The sequence below is a fragment of the Sorex fumeus genome, unplaced genomic scaffold (genome assembly GCF_029834395.1).
Source record: "Sorex fumeus unplaced genomic scaffold, SorFum_2.1 ptg000007l, whole genome shotgun sequence".
Classification (NCBI taxonomy): domain Eukaryota; kingdom Metazoa; phylum Chordata; class Mammalia; order Eulipotyphla; family Soricidae; genus Sorex; species Sorex fumeus.
In genome coordinates, this window is record NW_026606064.1 from 45,900,647 (window position 1) to 45,919,773 (window position 19,127).

Here is a 19,127-nt window from a genome sequence, read left to right on the forward strand (position 1 = left end):
CGTGTGGTGGTCCACTAAGTGCCTTACCCACTATACAGTCTGGATCAGATTCCTTTTTTGTATAAAACAGTATCAGTTTCTACCTTGTTTCCAGTAGAATTGTTTCAGAGATAAGCATGCACTCATGACCTCATTTGTCCCATATCCTCACACCTAATCATATTCTTCTCCTGCTTAATACCCCAGACCTTTGCTTTCCCATTAGGAGTTCTGCAAGCCAAACTCCTCATGATTCTCAGAGCCCTGTGTAAACTGGCCCCTGCCTACCTTTCCAACTTTGTCTCATTCAAACCCCACATTGCCACTCCTCCTAAATTACATAACAGTCCCTCATGACAGCAGTGACCTGCAACCACCAGGATCTTGTTGAAACACGGATTCTGGTTCAGTCAGTCTATGAGCTTGGCCCTGACAATGCACTGGCATGTTTTCCAGTGACTGCCCATTTGTCCAACCATCACTTCTTTCTCTGAATCTTGAGGATTTTGATATTCTTAGGTTTCAGACATTGTTCTCTCAGTACAGAATTGTGGGTCAGGTGGAGCTAGAGAATTGTTAGAATGTGTACTAATCCTGGGGCATAGGCTGCAAATCAGTTATTTGATTGAATGAAAAATATGAGTTTCTATTTGTCCACAAAATTGGGAAACTTTTTTGTTGTTGTTGCTTTGTTTAGTTTTATTTGTTTGGGACTACACTCGATGGTCCTCAAGACTTGGTGGCTCTCAGAGGATCATATAAGGTCCTGGGCCTTAGCACAGGTCAGCCACATGCAAAACAAGCATCTTATCTGCTAGACTATCTTTCTGGCCTGTGAAGGATTCTTTTTTTAATGTTTTGACTAAGGTTAATTATAGTGGACAAGGGATCTCAATGACTTAGTCATGTCTACACGACTCTTATTGGTCTAATGAGTCTGCCATTAAATGAGTTTAGAACTAAAGATAAAAGTAGAAACAGGGCTGGGGTCACACCTCAAAGGGCTCTAGTACATACGTAGCTTGCTTGAGACCCTGAGTTCTATCCCCAGTACCACATCCTCCATGTGCTCCAGTACCCTGGGTGTGCCCTAGTGACTTTCAGACTCTTCAGTGGGAGTAGCCTTTGGGAGCCCAACCATCATTGGCAGTATTGGAGTAGTAGAAGGCTATTCCATCAAAGTAGATATTCTTTAATTGATAAGGCAGCCACGTTTCTTTGCCATTTTCATCTTTTACAGCTTCTTGTTTATAATCATATTAGTAATGTGCTTTTAAATTGCCTTTAATTAAATAGCTAGAAACATTGACAATTGAGTTACAGCTGACCAAGTCGGGGTTTTATCTTTGTTTTTACCTTCTTTTGGACACCAGTGTTAGCAGGCTAAAAACTACATTTTGCAACTGCCTGTCTTGTCTGTGAAAATCTTATCTTGGTAATGGAGGTGCAGATATCTCATATTGCTTGAGTGATGGGTCATCCAGGATGTTGGTTTGCTGGCCTCTGCAGAGACCAGGACTGACCCTCCATTAATTACTAAGGTACCATCACTTGCTCTTCACACCAGCTCTACAGAGTCAGTCTAACTGACCAACTTGGTATAAATATCTTTCATCCCAGCAGGGTGCTTTATACTGATGTTCAGAAATGAATGAAGTTGAGTTTATTGCAGGCAACTCAGGCCTTCTTCTAGCAGGACTTTTGGTCTCCAGAACTAGAGCTGTGCTTTCTAGCTCCGGGTGGGGAAGGTAAGCCCTTCTGAGGCCATGATGTCACTCTTCACTTCTGTCTTCCAGCTGCAGAACCAGAGCGAGCTGCGCGCACCCACTGCAGAGAAGGCTGCTTTCTTCCTGGATGCGGCTATTGCTTCCCGCCGAGGCAACCAGCAGGACTGTGACGAGGATGACCACCGCAACTCCCACATGCTCTTCACCTTGCACATCTATCAGTACCGGATGGAGAAGAGTGGGAAAGGGGGAAGTAAGTCAGACTGGCTCTGCCCCCTCACTGGTTTCCTGGTCCTCAGATCCTCCACCTAGTGGGCCCCTCACCTCTGTTATCAAAGGCAACCACAACTGCTTTATAAAAGTGTGCAATTCACTAGGACAGATCCATAATCCAAGCCAGTGGTGGTGTGGGCACCAAAGTTTACTAAACATCTCAGGAGGGAGGGTGTGCTGCGGTGAAGATAATTGATGAATCTATTGCCATGGGATTCTATGCAAATTCTATGCCATTGGATTCTATTTCTTCTAAACTTTGAAGAAATGACTTCTTAATCATATCTTGTATTCCAAAAATCAATGGTGGTCAACGTGAAAGGGCATTGTTTGCCTACCAGGGAGCAGTTAAGCTCCCTGGCAAGCAAATATTTATCATTAGCTTGTGTCCAAGAAACAAGACCACGTGTTTTGGCTTTGCTTTTTTTTTGGAGAGGAGATTCCAGCCGTACTCAGAGGCACTCAGGACTTTCTCCTGGTTTTGTGCTCTGGAATCATTTCTAGAGGTGTTTGAGGATGCCGTGAATAGAATGTGGGTTGGCTGCATGGAGGCAAGTGCCTTACCTGCTGTACTCTCTTGCCAGCCCTGACCACATTCTTAAAGGAGTCTTTAAGTCAAATTGTTGGATAATGTACCAGTTCTGGCTGCCTCCTTCCCTCAGAAATGTTTTCCCACCAGTGATACTTTCTTGGAAAAATCCAGACGCAGGACCTGCTCTGTGAGTGAGCAGCAGAGCAAGAACTGCACTGGATGGCTCTACAAGCCCTTCCTTGCTGTCTTCAAAGTCAGCATTGACCAAGGTCCAGTCTCCCTATCCGCCAATGAGAGTCTACAGGGTGCTAAGCAGTTGAGACACTCTGCCTAAGGTTTCCGGTGGCCATCAGTGGGGCATTGACCTCACTGGATTTCTAAATTGGCCATAGCACTGAGCTGGCTGGCAGTGTAAGAGCTTCTAAAATCTCTCCACATCCACTTCTGTTGGGCTTTTAAATCACAGGCAACTGGTGATTGTCTGAACGACCCTGGTTAACAGAAAACAAATAAAAGTAAGCAAAGCTGTGAGTTTGGAAACTGGTGCCTGGAAATTGTTTTTGTTTTGATGCCAGGGATGAAACCCAAGATGTTTCATAGGAGCCACAGACGCATAGCCTATATCACGCCTGCCTTGTGCCTAGAAATGACACTTGTAGAGCCAGGTAGAGGCAATTAACAAACCTAATCTTTAAGCAGAACCTAGAGCTAAGGCAGCCAGCTGGATCTGTGGATAGGCTCTCTGTATTTCCCTAAGACTCCTGATTGCTCAAAGACTGAAAAATCAGTATTCTGAGGGGGATCTGCTTCCCTGAAATGGAAGCTGTCCTATCCCCAATCCACAGGCCTCTGTTGACCCAGCTTCTGCTAGTGTCTTTACTCCTTGATTGATTTCTTTTTCAATTCAGACTCAGTGAAGTATAGTGTATATTGAGCAATACCCTTTCACTGTCACTAGATGAGCCTTGAAAATTCTGTACAGTAGGATCACCAGCACCACTACCATGTTACAAAGCTTTGACCCTCCTAGTGGGGTCAGCACACCCTGCCTCTGACAATGGCTGATCTGATTTTTGGCCTAATGGTTTTGCCTTTTTGATCCTCTGACATTGTATAAATGGGATCACATGACCCATGTGGCCTTTGGTCTGGTGATTTCTTTTATTCAGTACAATGTCTTTGAGATTGATCCATGTCATTGCCTGTATCAATTGTTCACTTTTCTGTCTGCTTCTTTCATGTTGGCTATGCCTAGAGTTTTGTTCATCAAGGTTTGTGTCCCTGACCGTCAGTCTGGACTTCTTGGCAGTGTCTGCTGACCCTGAAAGTTCACACTGTATGTACCTAGCAGTTCAATTTGAAAAAGCTTCTCAAAGGAGACAGGATTAAGATAAGATGAGAAGATCCAGACATTTAAAATCTTTTATAGGCTTTTTTTTAATCCCCCCTACATTTCTCTTAGCAATCTGAGAGTGATTTTAAATCCTGTTTTCACTGTTTTTTTTTCTTTTTATTCTCCCAGAATAAATGTCTTAGCAGTGGTCATGTGGGATTTTTAAAATGTTCATTTTATTCTTTCATGCTGTTGATAATTGTTAAAGTTAGATTGTGCTATGGATTCTTGTACTTTCAGCAGAATGACTTGCCAAAGATCTGAATCTTAAGCCAAATGACTCCAGAACAACACAACTGAACAGGAAAAACACACACACAAAAAAAAAACCCACAACCATCTCTTCCTTATAGGTTCCTAGGTTCCAAACCAAGCTACAACTCTGTTTCATATTTCCTTTTTTTTTTTTTGCGTTTTGGGTCACACCTAGCAATGCACAGAGGTTACTCCTGGCACTGCACTCAGGAGTTACTCCTGGTGGTGCTCAGGGGACCATGTGGGATGCTTGGAATCAATCCTGGGTCAGCCACATGCAAGGCAAACGCCCTACCCGCTGTGCTATCGCTCCAGCCCCCCCATAATTTTTATCCCTGTAATTCTGTCTCAGTTTGAAAAGTTAAGGACTCTTGAAAACAAATAGTTAATTACTTCAACTGTAAGAACCTAAAATTCAACTTCCCTTAAACCCATCAACTGAACCAAAAGCAGTGCTTACTGGTCACTTATTAAATATTTAACATCACACTCATCTCCTTTCTATTTATAAATTGTGAAAGAGAATTGCTTTTAAATAATAAATTTGGGTTAAAGGAAAAGTCAAATACCATTAGGTTTCCAGAACTTCTTTCAGGTACTTTGTGATCTACCAGTAGATGAGAACAAAGGAGTGAGAGTTCGGGTTGATAGGGTATAGGAGGCCAACCCCAACGGATCTGGGGATGTCACCTGTCTCTGCCAGAGCCTGCAGCTTCTCGTAGGGAGGGGAATGCATACAGCCTCCTTGCCCATGGCTGGCTTGCCTTCTGTGAATTTATATCTGTTTAAAAGATAATGAGATTTGGAGTGTTATTTAAAATGGAAATTTTGTTTATTTATATATAAGTAATAATCCCTGTGGAACTGGCAGCCAGAAGTCAATTAAGGGAAAGTTTATTAATTAGTCACCCCGCAGGGAAGAGCAGAGCATGCTGCTGTTAACTGGCCATTAGAAGCCTCAGTGATGGAGTTCAAGAGATGTCTGCTGCAAGAAGCACGCACACTGTGTGCCGATGGGCTCCTGAATCACACGCACATATGCCTGTAAGCACATATCAGCTCAAAGGCAAAATGTTTTAAGCATGCCCAGTCAAGATAAAAAGGAAAACTCTTGGACTCTGAGACAGCACTAGTTCACAGATAGCACTATACTAAGCTAAAAATATTTCTCTGGTTTAAAAGGTGTTTAAAGAACTGGAGGGTTTGGTAATTCATCCTTTCCCTTATTGTGGAGCACCCCTGTTCACTAAATCTAGTCCGTGAAGCCTTGAGAACCCCTCTGGAAATTCCATGGATAGTGAGGCCCTAATGGTATCTTTTATTTATTTATTTATTTATTTATTTTTCTTTTTGGGTCACACCTGGCAATGCATGCTCAGGGGCTACTCCTGGGTCTGTACTCAGGAATTATCCCTGCCAGTGTTCGGGGGACCATATGGGATGCTGGGAATCGAATGCATGTCAGCCACGTACAAGGCAAACACCCTACCCACTGTGCTATTGCTTCAGCTCCCTAATGGTATCTTTCCTGCTGAAGTGAGCACAGTCAAGCCCTCTAAATGGTCAGGTATTATTTCTTTAAAAGAAATCAGAAATCTCAAAAAGCAAACAAATGCCAGGTATAGTTCCAGGAGATAGGGCCATAATAGAGAAGTTTCACATGTTCTGTTGATAAAGGTGATGTGTTAAATCACCTTTGTTAAATCACTCAGTGGTGCACGGGAAAGGTGGGGCTCAGCCCACATCCCATGATGCTCCACCCAGCCTGAAGGTTTGGTGACTCTACTGCATTCTTGGGTGAGCACTGGGGCATGAGGTTCTGAGGATTGACTCAGGGCCTTGTATGTGCCAGGTCACGTGTTCTACACTTGAGCCATCTCTCTAGCCTCATAAAAGGATAAACAGGTAGGTAGGTAGGTAGGTAGGTAGGTAGGTAGATAGATACATACATACATACATACATAGATACATAGATACATAGATAGATACATAGATAGATTGATAGCTCGATAGATAGATAGATAGATAGATAGATAGATAGATAGATAGATAGATAAAATTTTTAGGTAACACCCTTTTTGAGGCTTATAGGCAACATCCAGCAGTGCTCAGGGTTTAACTCCTGGCTCTGTGCTTAGGGATCACTTTTGGCATGGCTCATAGGACAATATGGGATGCCAGGGATCGAACCTAAGTCAGATGCATACAAGACAAGCACCCTGCCCACTGTACTATTGCTCTGGCCATATAATTTGTTTTGTTTTGTTTCGGCCACACCCAGCAATGCACAGACATGACTCCTGACTCTGTGCTCAGGGATCACTCCTGGCAGGGATCAGGAAATTATATACAGTGCCGAGTATTGAATCCAGGTAGGCCACATTCAAGACAAGTGCCATACTTGCATGCTATCTTTTAGGTCCCAAGAAAGGTAATTTTTGTATATTTTTTATATTATTGTTTTGGTTTTGGTTCTCACCAGTGGTGCTCAGGGTTTACTCTTGGTTCTGCAATGAGGGAACACTCCTGGCAGGTCTCTGAGCACCAGGTCTCTGGGAATCAAACCTGGACCATATGCAAGGTAAGCACTTGAAGATAATTTTTAAAAGCATCAGTTTGATAGCTAGTCTAAACTTGCAGATAACTATTGTCCAGGGCCATAAATGACATTAACTGGGGGTAAAGCATAACATGTGCAATACCCAGAGTTCAATTCTTGGCCCTGCTTTACTCCCCTAACCCCCACCTCTGCCTACCCTCCTTCCTTACCCAGCATCACTAGTCTAGTACCATTGGGTGTGGCCCCTATTTTTAGCACTGTCCTCCCGATGTTCATCAATTTGCTCGAGCGGGCCCAGTAACGTCTCCATTGTGAGACTTGCTGTTACTGTGTTTGGCATATCGAATACATCACAGGTAGCTTGCCAGGCTTTGCCGTGCAGGCAAAATACTCTCGGTAGCTTGCTGGGCTCTCCGTGAGGGGCAGAGAAATCGAACCCAGTTTGGCTGGGCCGGTGGCTTGCAAGGCAAATGCCCTACCTCTGTGCTAATAGGTCTCTGATATATTCATGCATTGTTCTGCCTCTATAGGAGACCTAGCGGGCATGTTTGAGCTGAACTGGCTGCACAAACATGGTCAAATGTGTGTATACACTCAGACACATCATTGTGTCCTGTACCTGTCTCAGTTTACATTTGACCAGGACCTACTATGTGTCCTAATTGGTCTCTGTGGTCCATGGGACTCCAGAGATGCATTATTTGGGTGGTGGGTGGGGCAAAGGGGGCTAGGAAAACACATTGCTCCAAAGGAATGAGACCTGGGCCTCTGCGTCCCTAACTGCCAATCCCTGCGCATCAGAGAACAGACACAAGCTAGGAGGCCAGCTGGACTGCACCAGGCTCTCGTCTTTCCCAAGGTCATTAACACACTGACACTGGCACATAACACTGGTGGCTGACATTTATCTGTGACATAATCCAAACTGAAATGTGTTATCAACATGTGGATGAGTGACAACTTTTTATTTTCAGATTTTTTCATTTGTTTTTTGTTTTTAACCTTTGGCTAGGAGATAGTACCCTATATGGTGTAATTTGGATTTGCTTTAGATAATTATTATGACCCTACCCACAGCCATATTTCTGAACCTTCCTTTGAAACTTCATGCCCAACTGTAAGGTTCAGAAGGGAACTTTTTCCTGTGAACGAGAATGCTAACTTGGAGAGAGAGAGAGAGAGAGAGAGAGAGAGAGAGAGAGAGAGAGAGAGAGAACTCAGCTTCTCTCCTTTTAGCTTTAACAATCTTCTTGTCCCTGTTCCTGGTCCCTTCCAGAAAGAACGGGATAGACACAGAAAGATTGCATTCATCTGGGGAACATAAAGTAACAAAATGGGAGACTAACACCCAGGAGTGGCCGAGATTAGTACCAGGAATTTTGCTCCATGACTTGGAGGCCAGCCACGTGTGCTAGGGGAAAAAGGAGCACCAAATAAAGAGTGTTGGGAGGATCCTCCCAGGATGGGAGAAGCATGCTGAAAGTAGACTATAGACCAAACATGATTGCCACTCAATGTCTCTCTTGCAAACCACAGGACTCAAAAGGAGAGAGAGAGAGAGAGAGAGAGAGAGAGAGAGAGAGAGAGAGAGAGAGAGAGAGAACAAAAGGGAATGCCCTGACACAGAGGCAGGGTGGGATGGGGTATGGGGGGTGGGAGGGATGCTGGGACCCGTGGTGGTGGAGGATGGGTACTGGTGGAGGGATGGGTACTTGATCATTGTATAACTGAAACCCAAGCACAAAAGTCTGTAAGTCTATAACTGTACCTCATGGTGTTTCACTAATAAAAAAAAAGATAAAAAAGAAGTGCTGGGGATCAAACCTGAGTGGACTATCTGCAAAGCAAGTGCTCTATCTGTTTTAGAACTCTTCAGTCCCTAATCAAAAAAATTTAGTTGAAAAGGGATTATATAAAATGCTACATTCATGCCATAAACATTTATTTGAACATAACAATACATATGGTGGGTGAGAAACGAAACTGGGGACATTGGTAGTGGGAAATGTACACTGGTCAAGGGACAGGTATTGGAACATCATATGACTGAAACCCAATCATGATAACTTCGTAACAAAGAAATTTTAAAAACTTTTTATTTCTATACTTTTTTTAATTTCTAAATTTTTATTGAGTCACAGTAATATGCACACTTACAAAATTGTTCATAATTGGATTTCAATCATATAATGTTTCAATACCCCTGTCCCTTTGCCAGTGTACTGTTTCCACCACCAATGGTCCCCATTTCCATCCTGCCCTGTCTCTCTCTCTCTCTCTCTCTCTCTCTCTCTCTCTCTCTCTCTCTCTCTCTCTCTCTCTCTTCCCCTTTATGCTTTGCAATACAGATAATGAAAGGTTATCAGGTATATCCCTTTGCCCTTTTCAACACTCAGTACCTGCCCAAAATAATTCACAATCACGACCATCCTGTTGTTCGTCGATTGCCTCGAGCAGGCCCCAGTAACATCTCCTTCATCCTAGCCCGAGATCTTTTTAAAAGGTGCCATATTCAAGGCTCTTTCAGGGTTAGAAGAATGAGACCCATCATTGTTACTGGGTATGCCACGGGGAGTTTGCCAGACTCTGCCGTGTGGGCAGGTTACCTTTGGTAGCCTTCCAGTTTGTCCAAAGTAAGAATGAGATAATAAGCTTCCGGGAGCTGGGTTTTATAGCCCAAAATAATTATTTCAAAGTCATGTCATGTCGGTCCCTTCTGTATCTTTTTTTTTTGCTTTTTTGGGTCACACTCAGCAATGCTCAGGGGTTACTCCTGGCTCTCACACAGGAATTATTTCTGGCGGTGTTCAGGGGGGACCATATGGTATGCCAGCGACTGAACCTAGGTCATCCTACCTGCTGTGCTATTGCTCTGGCCTATCTATCTATCTATCTATCTATCTATCTATCTATCTGTCTGTCTATCTATTTTTTAAATTTTTATTAGTGAAACACCATGAGGTACAGTTGTAGACTTACAAATTTTTGTGCTTGATTTTCAGTTATACAATGATCCAGTACCCATCCCTCCACCAGTGTATTCCTGTACTTTTAATGTACTTATTCATCAGTCTTCTGATTTATTTGTGATTTTATGAGTTTTCAACAAGTTCTGACTTCCATTAACCTCACATGTTAATTGTAAGCTCAGGATCCAAACTATGACAATTAGACCAAAAGCAACATGACTATCAAGGCAAGAGCTACAATACAGTGGGCTGGGTTCTTGCCTTCCACAGTTGTGAGCCAGGTTCAATCCTTGGCACCACATACTGTCCCCCAAACCCACACAGGAGTGATCCCTGAGTACAGAGCCAGTAGTATGCCAAGCACAATCAGGTGTGGTCTCCAAACCAAAAATAAATAAATAAAAATGTGACTGTCAAGGATTCAGTATTTTGGGGGGCTTGGGAAGAAATCTGGGACAAGAAGTAGAGGATAGGGATGCAGGGTGGTGAGAGGGGAAGTGAAACCATTGTTCACCTGAAAACCCAATGTAAACAATTATGTAAACTATGCTGACCCAAAAATCCATGGGGTTAGAGAGATAAAAGGGGACTTTCCTCTTATGTGGCTGACTGGGTTCAATTTTTGGCACCTCATATTTTTCCCTGACCTCTTGTCAGGAACGATCACTGACCGTCATCAGTGTGGCCCTAAGCCCCACTCCAAGAAAAGAAAGAACAGAAAATGAAAAAACAAGGTTATTTGTATCACATCTTTTAAAAATATTGAGGTTTTTCATCAAAACCTAAACTCCTTTTATAGTTATATTTAATCAGCTTATTTTGTTATATTTTCATTGATTATAAAATTAATTAAATATAAAAAATGTAATTAGAATTAAGAGGAACCCAGAGGACCTATTCATAAGTACATAGCTTATATTTTTGGAGCAAAAGTGCACAGACCTGCAAGCATCCAGCCTAGCCTGGGCCAGCCTGCTTTGCTAGAGATGGAGAGCACTGATTCACCTGGACAGGTACACATTGTGGTTCAGACGTGCTTCTCAAACTTTGCTATACATGAATGTTACCTGGAGATCTTTTCAGAAATTCCAAACACCCGTGACAGATGAAATTAGAAAGTCTGGGAATAGGAGATAGATGTTTGTATTTTCTAAAGGATTCCAAGGTGAGTACGATATTCAGCAAAGTTTGAGAAACACAAAGTAGTGCAAAGGTGTGCAGAAAGAATTTTGTATTCTTTATCTTGGTTTTTATCTTAGGTTTAGTACTGGTAATCTATGAGATTTATTACAATTTATTACAATTTATTTAACATCTAGAAACCTCATGTAGCCAATTCTTGCATTTTAGGATTGTTTTAGGATTTAAGTGTCATGAGAATTTTACATTTCCTTTCACCCACCAGGTGCTCAGTGAACATGAGCTGGGTGAGTAACTCAGAAGAAACTTTGTGGGAAATTCAGTTTAGTCAAAGTCTAGACTTAAAATATACATATTATAATATGAATATTCTAAGGACAACTCAAAGTAGACTAAGTTGTTATGTTTCTTTGTACTTGAGTCTGTAGTCTTAGAAATCTGTGAAGTTGATAAGAACCTATTTCTTACCTGTTTTTAATTATCACTTACTTGTGCATTGATTATAGTGATATTTTCTCTCCATCCAACTGTAGTAAAATAATTTTTTGATGATAGTAAATGTCTTGGGCTCATACACCTACCTCTGTTACAGACTAAGTACCATGTGTGAAATTCAGACTTGCATGACAAGTGAAACTCTAGTGGGTATAGAGCAGAGTGGATTTTCCATTGTCTAAATGTGACTCTCATTTTGAGTCATGCAGGTATAATTATAGGTATTTTATAATATTATTCTTCAGCACAGTATAAACTGTGCTTTTTGTTCTCTGTATTCCATTTTACTACTTGTGCATTATACATTTTATTCCATTACATCAAATGGACTATTAGAGTCTGAAAGTCCAAATTGGTCCCTGTCTTTGCCCTTTAATCTGTGGTGTGCAGAGAATATCCTAGCTTCTTCTCTCTGTGTAATTAGATTGCAAAGCAGATGATATTTTACTTTAAAAACAACAATTTCCCTAGTACAGTGCCATGACCTGATCTGGCATGATACAAAAAGGAGGAAAAAGGGAGGCAGCATATTATCTTTCCTGTTAAAGATTTTAGCTGGAAATAGTTGAAGGTATAAACAAAGTAGTATGACCTCAATGTGCAAAGTTCTTTGCCATGGTGATTCTTTGCCAGGTTTTCCAGAATAATTGGTAAATCTGAATTGCAATAATGTCCTCGCTGTAAACAATCTCAGTATTAGGTTTGGAAATAAGGGTACTGGGCATGGGGTAGAGACAAGATTAGGGTTAGGATGGTGGTTCCAGATGTTTCATTTCATGCCATAAGCAGCATCCCACCTTCCTGTATCAATGCTGTCATTTGGGCTCTACCATCAATGTGTGGGAGCTCAGGCTCTGCACACAATCTCAGTGCCCTATGTTCATCTACTGCATACAATTGTCAGACTTGAAGAAACAGCTCAGGTACTGCACATATATTTCACATACTACATACCGGGGCCAAAGCAATAGCATAGCGGGTAGGGCTTTTGCTTTGCATGCGGCCAACCTGGGTTCGATTCCTCCGCCCCTCTCGGAGAGCCCTGCAAGCTACCGAGAGTATTCTGCCCGCACAGCAAAGCCTGGCAAGCTACCCGTGAAGTGCTGGATATGCCAAAAACAGTAACAAGTCTCACAATGGAGATGTTACTGTTGCCCACTTGAGCAAATGAACAACGGGAGGACAGTGCTACAGTGCTACCGCATGCCAATCTCACATACTCAACACACGTTTCATATGCCATACACACCTTATATACTGTGTTCACATCTTATATACACAGATTTATCTCATATACCACATATACATTTCATGTACCACACACATCTTATATGTGACATACACATCTCATATACAACACATACTGCATATACCATACTCATCTCATTTATGCACTCATCTCATAGCACATATATCTTAGATACCATACATACCTTATATGCCACAGGCACACCTTACATGCACATCTTATATACTGCAGATTTATCTCACATACCATACATGCTCGAGTGGGCCCAGTAACGTCTCCATTGGAGACTTTGTTGTTACTGTGTTTGGCATATCGAATACGTCACGGGGAGCTTGCCGGGCTCTTCCGTGCAGGCGAGATACTCTCGGTAGCTTGCTGGGCTCTCCGAGAGGGGCGGAGGAATCGAACTCGGGTCGGCCATGTTGGCTGCGTGCAAGGCAAACGCCCTACCGCTGTGTTATCACTCCAGCCCATATATGCATCGCATAGACCACATACTTGTCTCATGCACACACATTTCATATATCACATATGCATCTCATCACACTTTTCATATATCACACATATCTCATATACACATACATTTCACATGCCACATATATTATAAAGTGCTCACTCATGCATACATTTAACACATACATATCTCATATACTGTACACACATCCCTTATACCACACACATATTTTACATATTCACTTCATATAATTCATACACACATCCCAGTAGCCCATATCTCATACACACATTTTCATATACAACATACACATCTCAGATATCATCCACATATCTCATAGAAAATACAAAGATCTCAGGCAATAAACATATTCTCCTTATATATCAGCCAAGAGCCGGGAACACCCTCAGTCCACTGACTGTATTGACTTTCTCAACCAGCAACATTTTCTGTATAATCATCAAACACTAGGAATCCTGTGGATTTCTCTTGCCGCCTGCTTTCAGTGGTCTTTCGCCGCTTCCCCACCTGGGATGGCTGATGCCATGGGTGAATGAAAGAGGAAACAAGGGCCAGGCTAGTTGGTGATCGGTTGGCACTTATTTTATTCTCCCTACATGCCTATTCCAGTCTCACTAAGCCCCTCATTCCTGTCTGCTCCTTCGCTCATCTCTCTGTGCTCTGACTCGTAGCCTTGATCTCTCTCCAATCTCTCTCCACTTGTCAGCATTGGGGGTAGAACCACACCCAGGTCTGGTAGCACTATCAACATGTCAAAGCCCTTCCTGATTGCCTGCAGCCAGGAGATCAGGCTCAAGGGCAAAATACCACCCAACGGTTTTTCTCCTTTCCTTCCTCCAACAATCATATAAACACTCATCTTAATTTTTCTCCTTAATAGTATTAGTTATTTTGTATGGACACAGTAAGAGATACATTAAGCTTATAGGATGGCTCCCCTGGGGGCATCTTGCTATAGATCTCAGACTACAGTGCTCAGTCCAGATTATCTTTCCTAACCCTAGCAGGGTCCTAATCTAGTTGTTACTTTTTGGATCATGACAGAATTTGTCCATGACCATGCTCTTAGCTTATAGTTAAGTATTATGGTGCTTTGGCCTGGCCCATTTCGATGGCAGGGTAGCTCACAGCTTGCTGTGAGTCCATCCAGTCCCTCATTGGGACCCTGCTTTTGGGGTGCTAGAAAGTAAAGGCAACTGAGAAAACATTCCCAGAAACGACTATTACTCGTAGTCAATTAACTTCCAAGTTACAAAAGCATAGCACTAACTGTCTTCCTGTGTCTATACAAAAAAGACATTGCTCTGAATTAACTATGCAAAGGACATAAGGAGAACAGAAAAAGCAATATTTACAAGTTTATCAGTGTCTAATTAGGAGATAAAGGTGATTGACTGGTTGGGGAAACAAACAGAGCACAAAGAAAGAGGTTACAGATAAATACAGAGGAATGGGAGTGCCTCGAGAGCACTGTGAATGGGTGCAACCCAATAAACCTAAGCTCCCTGTGGCAAGGCAGAAAGGACAAACTAATGTTATTCTAAAATTTTCCTTGATCTACAGTATCTGAGGAATTTCCATTTTGACAGTTTCTGCTTTTCTTTAGGCAGAGAAAGAAAGAGGAGGGGCTCAGCTCTGATTGGGTCAGCATGGTCACCCCAGAAAGGTCAGAATCCTGAGCCTGGGGAGCAGATGCCTGTCCCTGCAGAGGAACAAGAGATAGGGAACTGAGATGATCCAGGGGTTGGGGTGATGTGCCGAGGCCATCCTAGTCTAGGACAGTAGACCAGTATCAAACAGGCCCCTTGTCTCAGAAATTGCCTGAGGCCACAGGCCACAGGACAAAAGCCTAAGTCTTGAAGGGTTGAGTGTGATCTCAAGCAAGTTTTCCCTTTTATTAAGCTGTTTTCTATGCAGTGCTCGGGGCCCTGGGGTCACCCCCATCAATTCTTAGTCAACTGAGTACATGACTCAGTTCAAGGGCCGGAGGATGCTATGCTGTTCAGGCCCTACAGTGCCACGAGAGCCATCCTGGTGGTGCTCCAAGGCCTCCAGGGCCACATCTAGTAGGCTCAAGGGTCTTTAGGGTTACACCTGTCTGTGTTTGGGGGACTATGTGATGCTGGAACCAGGGCTGGCCACCCGCAAGGCATGTACTTTAATCTTTATACTATCTAAGTTTCCTTTTTTTGAAAGCAACTTTAATGAAATGTACTCAAGACACTTATTTAAAATGTATATTTTGTCTATTTTTTAATATCTATATACCCATGAATAGAGTCATGTGGCATATTAAAGATAATGAATATATCCATCATCGCCCCCAAATTTTATTGGGATCTTCTGAAATGACACCCACCAACTCTCCTTGCTTCCCTCTCATCTCCAGCTAACTCTGATAGGCTTCAGTTCCTACACAGTTTGTATTTGCTAGAATTTTATATAGCATTTTATGACAATCAGTCTCCTTTTATGTGACTTCTCTCACTTAGCCTAATTATCTTGATATTGATTCACTTTGTTGAGTGTACCAATAGTTTTTTTGTTTGTTTGGGTTTTTTTTATTTCTAGTATAATCGTCTACTGCTACACCTTGCTAATGGATGTTTTTGTGGGTTCTCTTTGGGTCTCTTATAATTAAAAAGACTAGAAATGTACAAAATTTTGTTTGCACATGTATTTTCTTTTGGAAACATCTAGAACTAGAATGACTGGAGCATATTTTATATGTGTGCATAATTTTTAATGAACCAGTCAAACTGTTTCCCAGCATGTCTTGCTGTTTATTCTCCTACCAGCAGTGTATATGCATTCCAGTGATCAACAACTAGTATGGCCAGTCTGGGGATTCAAACCAGGGCTTGGGGCCAGAGAGATAGTACAGTGGGCAGGCAGCTGGCCTGGGTTCAATCTCTGCCATCTCATATGGTGCCTCAGTCTGCCACAGGTGATTCCTAGTGCAGAGCCAGGAGTGCTCCTGAGCACAGCTGGGTGTAACCCAAAAACAAACAAATAAAAAACCAAACCCAGAGTTAGTGCATGCAAGGAAAGAACCTGAACCCCTCCTATACTACCACTTAAGAAATTAGTCCATTCTTTCAAGGATCTAATTTAAGGCATAATGTTTCTTATCATCCATTTTCTATCTATGCTATAGACTACATAGAGGTACCTCTCCTTTTCCTGCATGGGAACATTCTTGTTTCTCTCTCCTTACTTATCAGGGATATTAAAGATTTATTCATTTTATGGGTCTTTTCAATAACTAGTTTTTGTTTCATTAGCTATTATTTTTCAGTTTTCTATTTCATTATTTCCATTTTATCTTAATTATTTCCTTTATGCTATTTAGTCTTGATATTTTTCTAATTTTTCTACTTTCTCAAGGTAGAAGCTGAGGTCATTGCTTTGAGCCTTCTGTTGTTTTCTGTTGTTTTCTTGTAGAGGCATCTAATCTAAAAATTTCCCCCATGTATTTCTGTAGAGGCAGTTTACTACTGTGTTGTGTTTTCATTTTCGGTCACTTAAAATCACTTCCTAATTTCCATTTTGATTTCTTTGACCAAAGATTATTTAGAACTGTGTTGTTGAGTTTTGAAATATTTAGAAGGTATCTTATACTGGCAGAACATGCTACTTTAATTCATTTGTGTCAGAAAATATACTTTGAAAAATGTGACACCCTTTAAATTTTATTCATGCTTGTTTTATGAGCTGAAATATGGTCTATGTTGGTTAATGTTTTATGTGCACTTCAAAAGAATGTGTATTCTTCCCTTGTTGGATTGTGTTCTATAAATGCTGATTTTATTTCTATTAATTACAATTATTTTGTTTGAATTGTATTTTTGGCCCATTCCCAGCAGTATTCAGGACTTATTCTTGGTTCTGTATTCATGGATCACTCCTGGCAGTGCTCAGGAGACCTTATGCATTGCCAGGGATCGATCCCAGGTCATCTCTGGGAAAAGAAACCCCTATATTATCCCTCTGACCCTTGTTTCTACTGATTATATTGATTATCAAGAGTGGGTATTTGAAATATCTAGCTACAATTATGGACTTGTTTCTCTTTAACAATAATCAGATTTTGCTTCATACATTTGAGACTGTATTAGGTTTTTGGATAAACAGTTGTTTTTTTAAAATGAACATTTTTTTATCTGAACTGATAAATTGTTTTATTTGTCATGTTCTATTTGCTGCTCTTTGTCTCTAGTGACATGTTTTTGTTACTTGTGTGCTATTAACATAGCTTTATTGTGGCTATTATTTGCATTGGACCGCTTCTTCCATACTTATGTTTCTTTTCTGGGTTTGGAGCTTTATCTGGTGGAGGGCTTACTTCTGATTCTACATTCAGTGATCATGTGTGGCTGTTCTTGGGGGACCACATGTGGTGGCAGGAATCAAATTTGGGTCAGCTGCATGTAAGGCAAGCATCCTATACTCTTTGACCCCATAATTATATTTTCAATCTGTTCTTTTTTTAACAGTTAAAGAACATTTCCTGTAAATAGTATACAATAAGTAAAGGCCCTCCCGTTGATCGTCGATTTGCTCAAGCGGGCCCAGTAGCGTCTCCATTGGAGACTTTGTTGTTACTGTGTCTGGCATATCGAATACTCTCGGTAGCTTGCCGGGCTCTCCGAGAGGGGCGGAGGAATCGAACTCAGGTCGACCATGTTGGCCGCTTGTAAGGCGAATGCCCAACCCGCTGTGCTATCGCTCCAGCCCAGACTTTGACTGATATTTTTCATTTTTATCCAATCATACAATCTCTGCAATTTAACAAAGATATTCAGTTAACTTTATATTTAATACAATTATTTATATGATTTGGTTCAACTACTATTTTTCTTTTTTCTTTTATTTTTTTAAAGTAATTCACAATGTTTGATTACATTTAATATTCAAACATCAATCCCACTACTATTACACCTTCCCACCACCATATTTTGGATGTTTCAATCCCTTATTCCAGCCCCTGCCGCAAAGCAGAACCAAAATAATTTATTTTGTATTATTTGTTATGAATAAACAGCCGAAAATGCTCCAAAAAACTTTCCTTAGAGGGGAGTGTGTGAAGATTGTTGTATTTCATCCAGTGGCCATTAAGTCCATCTATAAGAGATTACTGATATGTTGTTAAGGATTGAGTCTCGTGTGCATTAGCACTGTTCTCCCATTGTTCATCGATTTGCTCAAGCAGGCACAGTAACATCACCATTGTGAGACTTATTGTTACTGTGTTTGGTGGCATATCAAATACATCACAGGTAGCTTGCCAGGCTTTGTCGTGCGGACAAGTTACTCTCGGTAGTTTTTCGGGCTCTCCAAGAGGGGTGGAGGAATCAAATGCGGGTCGACCGTTCAGCTTCGTGCAAGGCAAACGTCCTACCTCTGTGCTATCGCTCCAGCATACACACACACACATACACACACACATACACACATATATATATTCTTCTAAGATGGATTCCCTTTAACTTTAAACCCCATCAGATGTGGTGCACTACTCTTGGAGCTTGAGTGGTATGAGCTATGAGATGTTGCGCGGCCTTAAATACTGCTGCGTGGTCCAGGGGTAGGTTTACTTGTGGGTGAGGCTTGACCCACACATGTGGAGAGTGAACGTGAGCATAGTGGTGGTTGAATTCTGGAGGTTTTTGGCTGCTGGGGCTGGGTCCCTTGGGGAGGGAAGGACCTCACCCCTCCCTCTCCAAGGTGCCCCAAATGAAACAGCCTTGCATGGGGTCCCATGGCATGGCCATGGTATATTGTTTTATGCCCTCTTCCAAGAGATTTATGAGTCTCTGGATCATGACCATTGATGAGATTATCTGGCGCCAGTCAGAGACAGCTTATGGGCATGCCTGCCAACATGCTGGAAACAGGGGGACATGGGAGGATGTCACCCATTCTGGATTCCACTGAACCTGGAGTTTTCTATCACAAGTGCTGCATACCAGTGTTTTCTGCGGATTCACTCATGGATGAGACTCAGCCGGAACGTGTAGAGAGTGACCTTGAATATGGCGACAGATGAGTTCTGGAGGTTCTTGGCTGCCGGGACTGGG

At 41.9% G+C, this 19,127-nt stretch overlaps 1 protein-coding gene across 2 annotated transcripts in view; it reads left to right on the forward strand.

Moving 5' to 3' along the window:
- KIF26B (kinesin family member 26B) overlaps nt 1-19,127 on the forward strand; it is a 510,214-nt gene that overhangs the window by 424,174 nt on the left and 66,913 nt on the right. For both annotated transcript variants that reach the window (XM_056136915.1, XM_056136924.1), the window contains one exon: nt 1,776-1,959. In XM_056136915.1, coding sequence (XP_055992890.1) covers nt 1,776-1,959 — 184 coding nt within the window. The remainder of the gene's footprint in view (nt 1-1,775; nt 1,960-19,127) is intronic.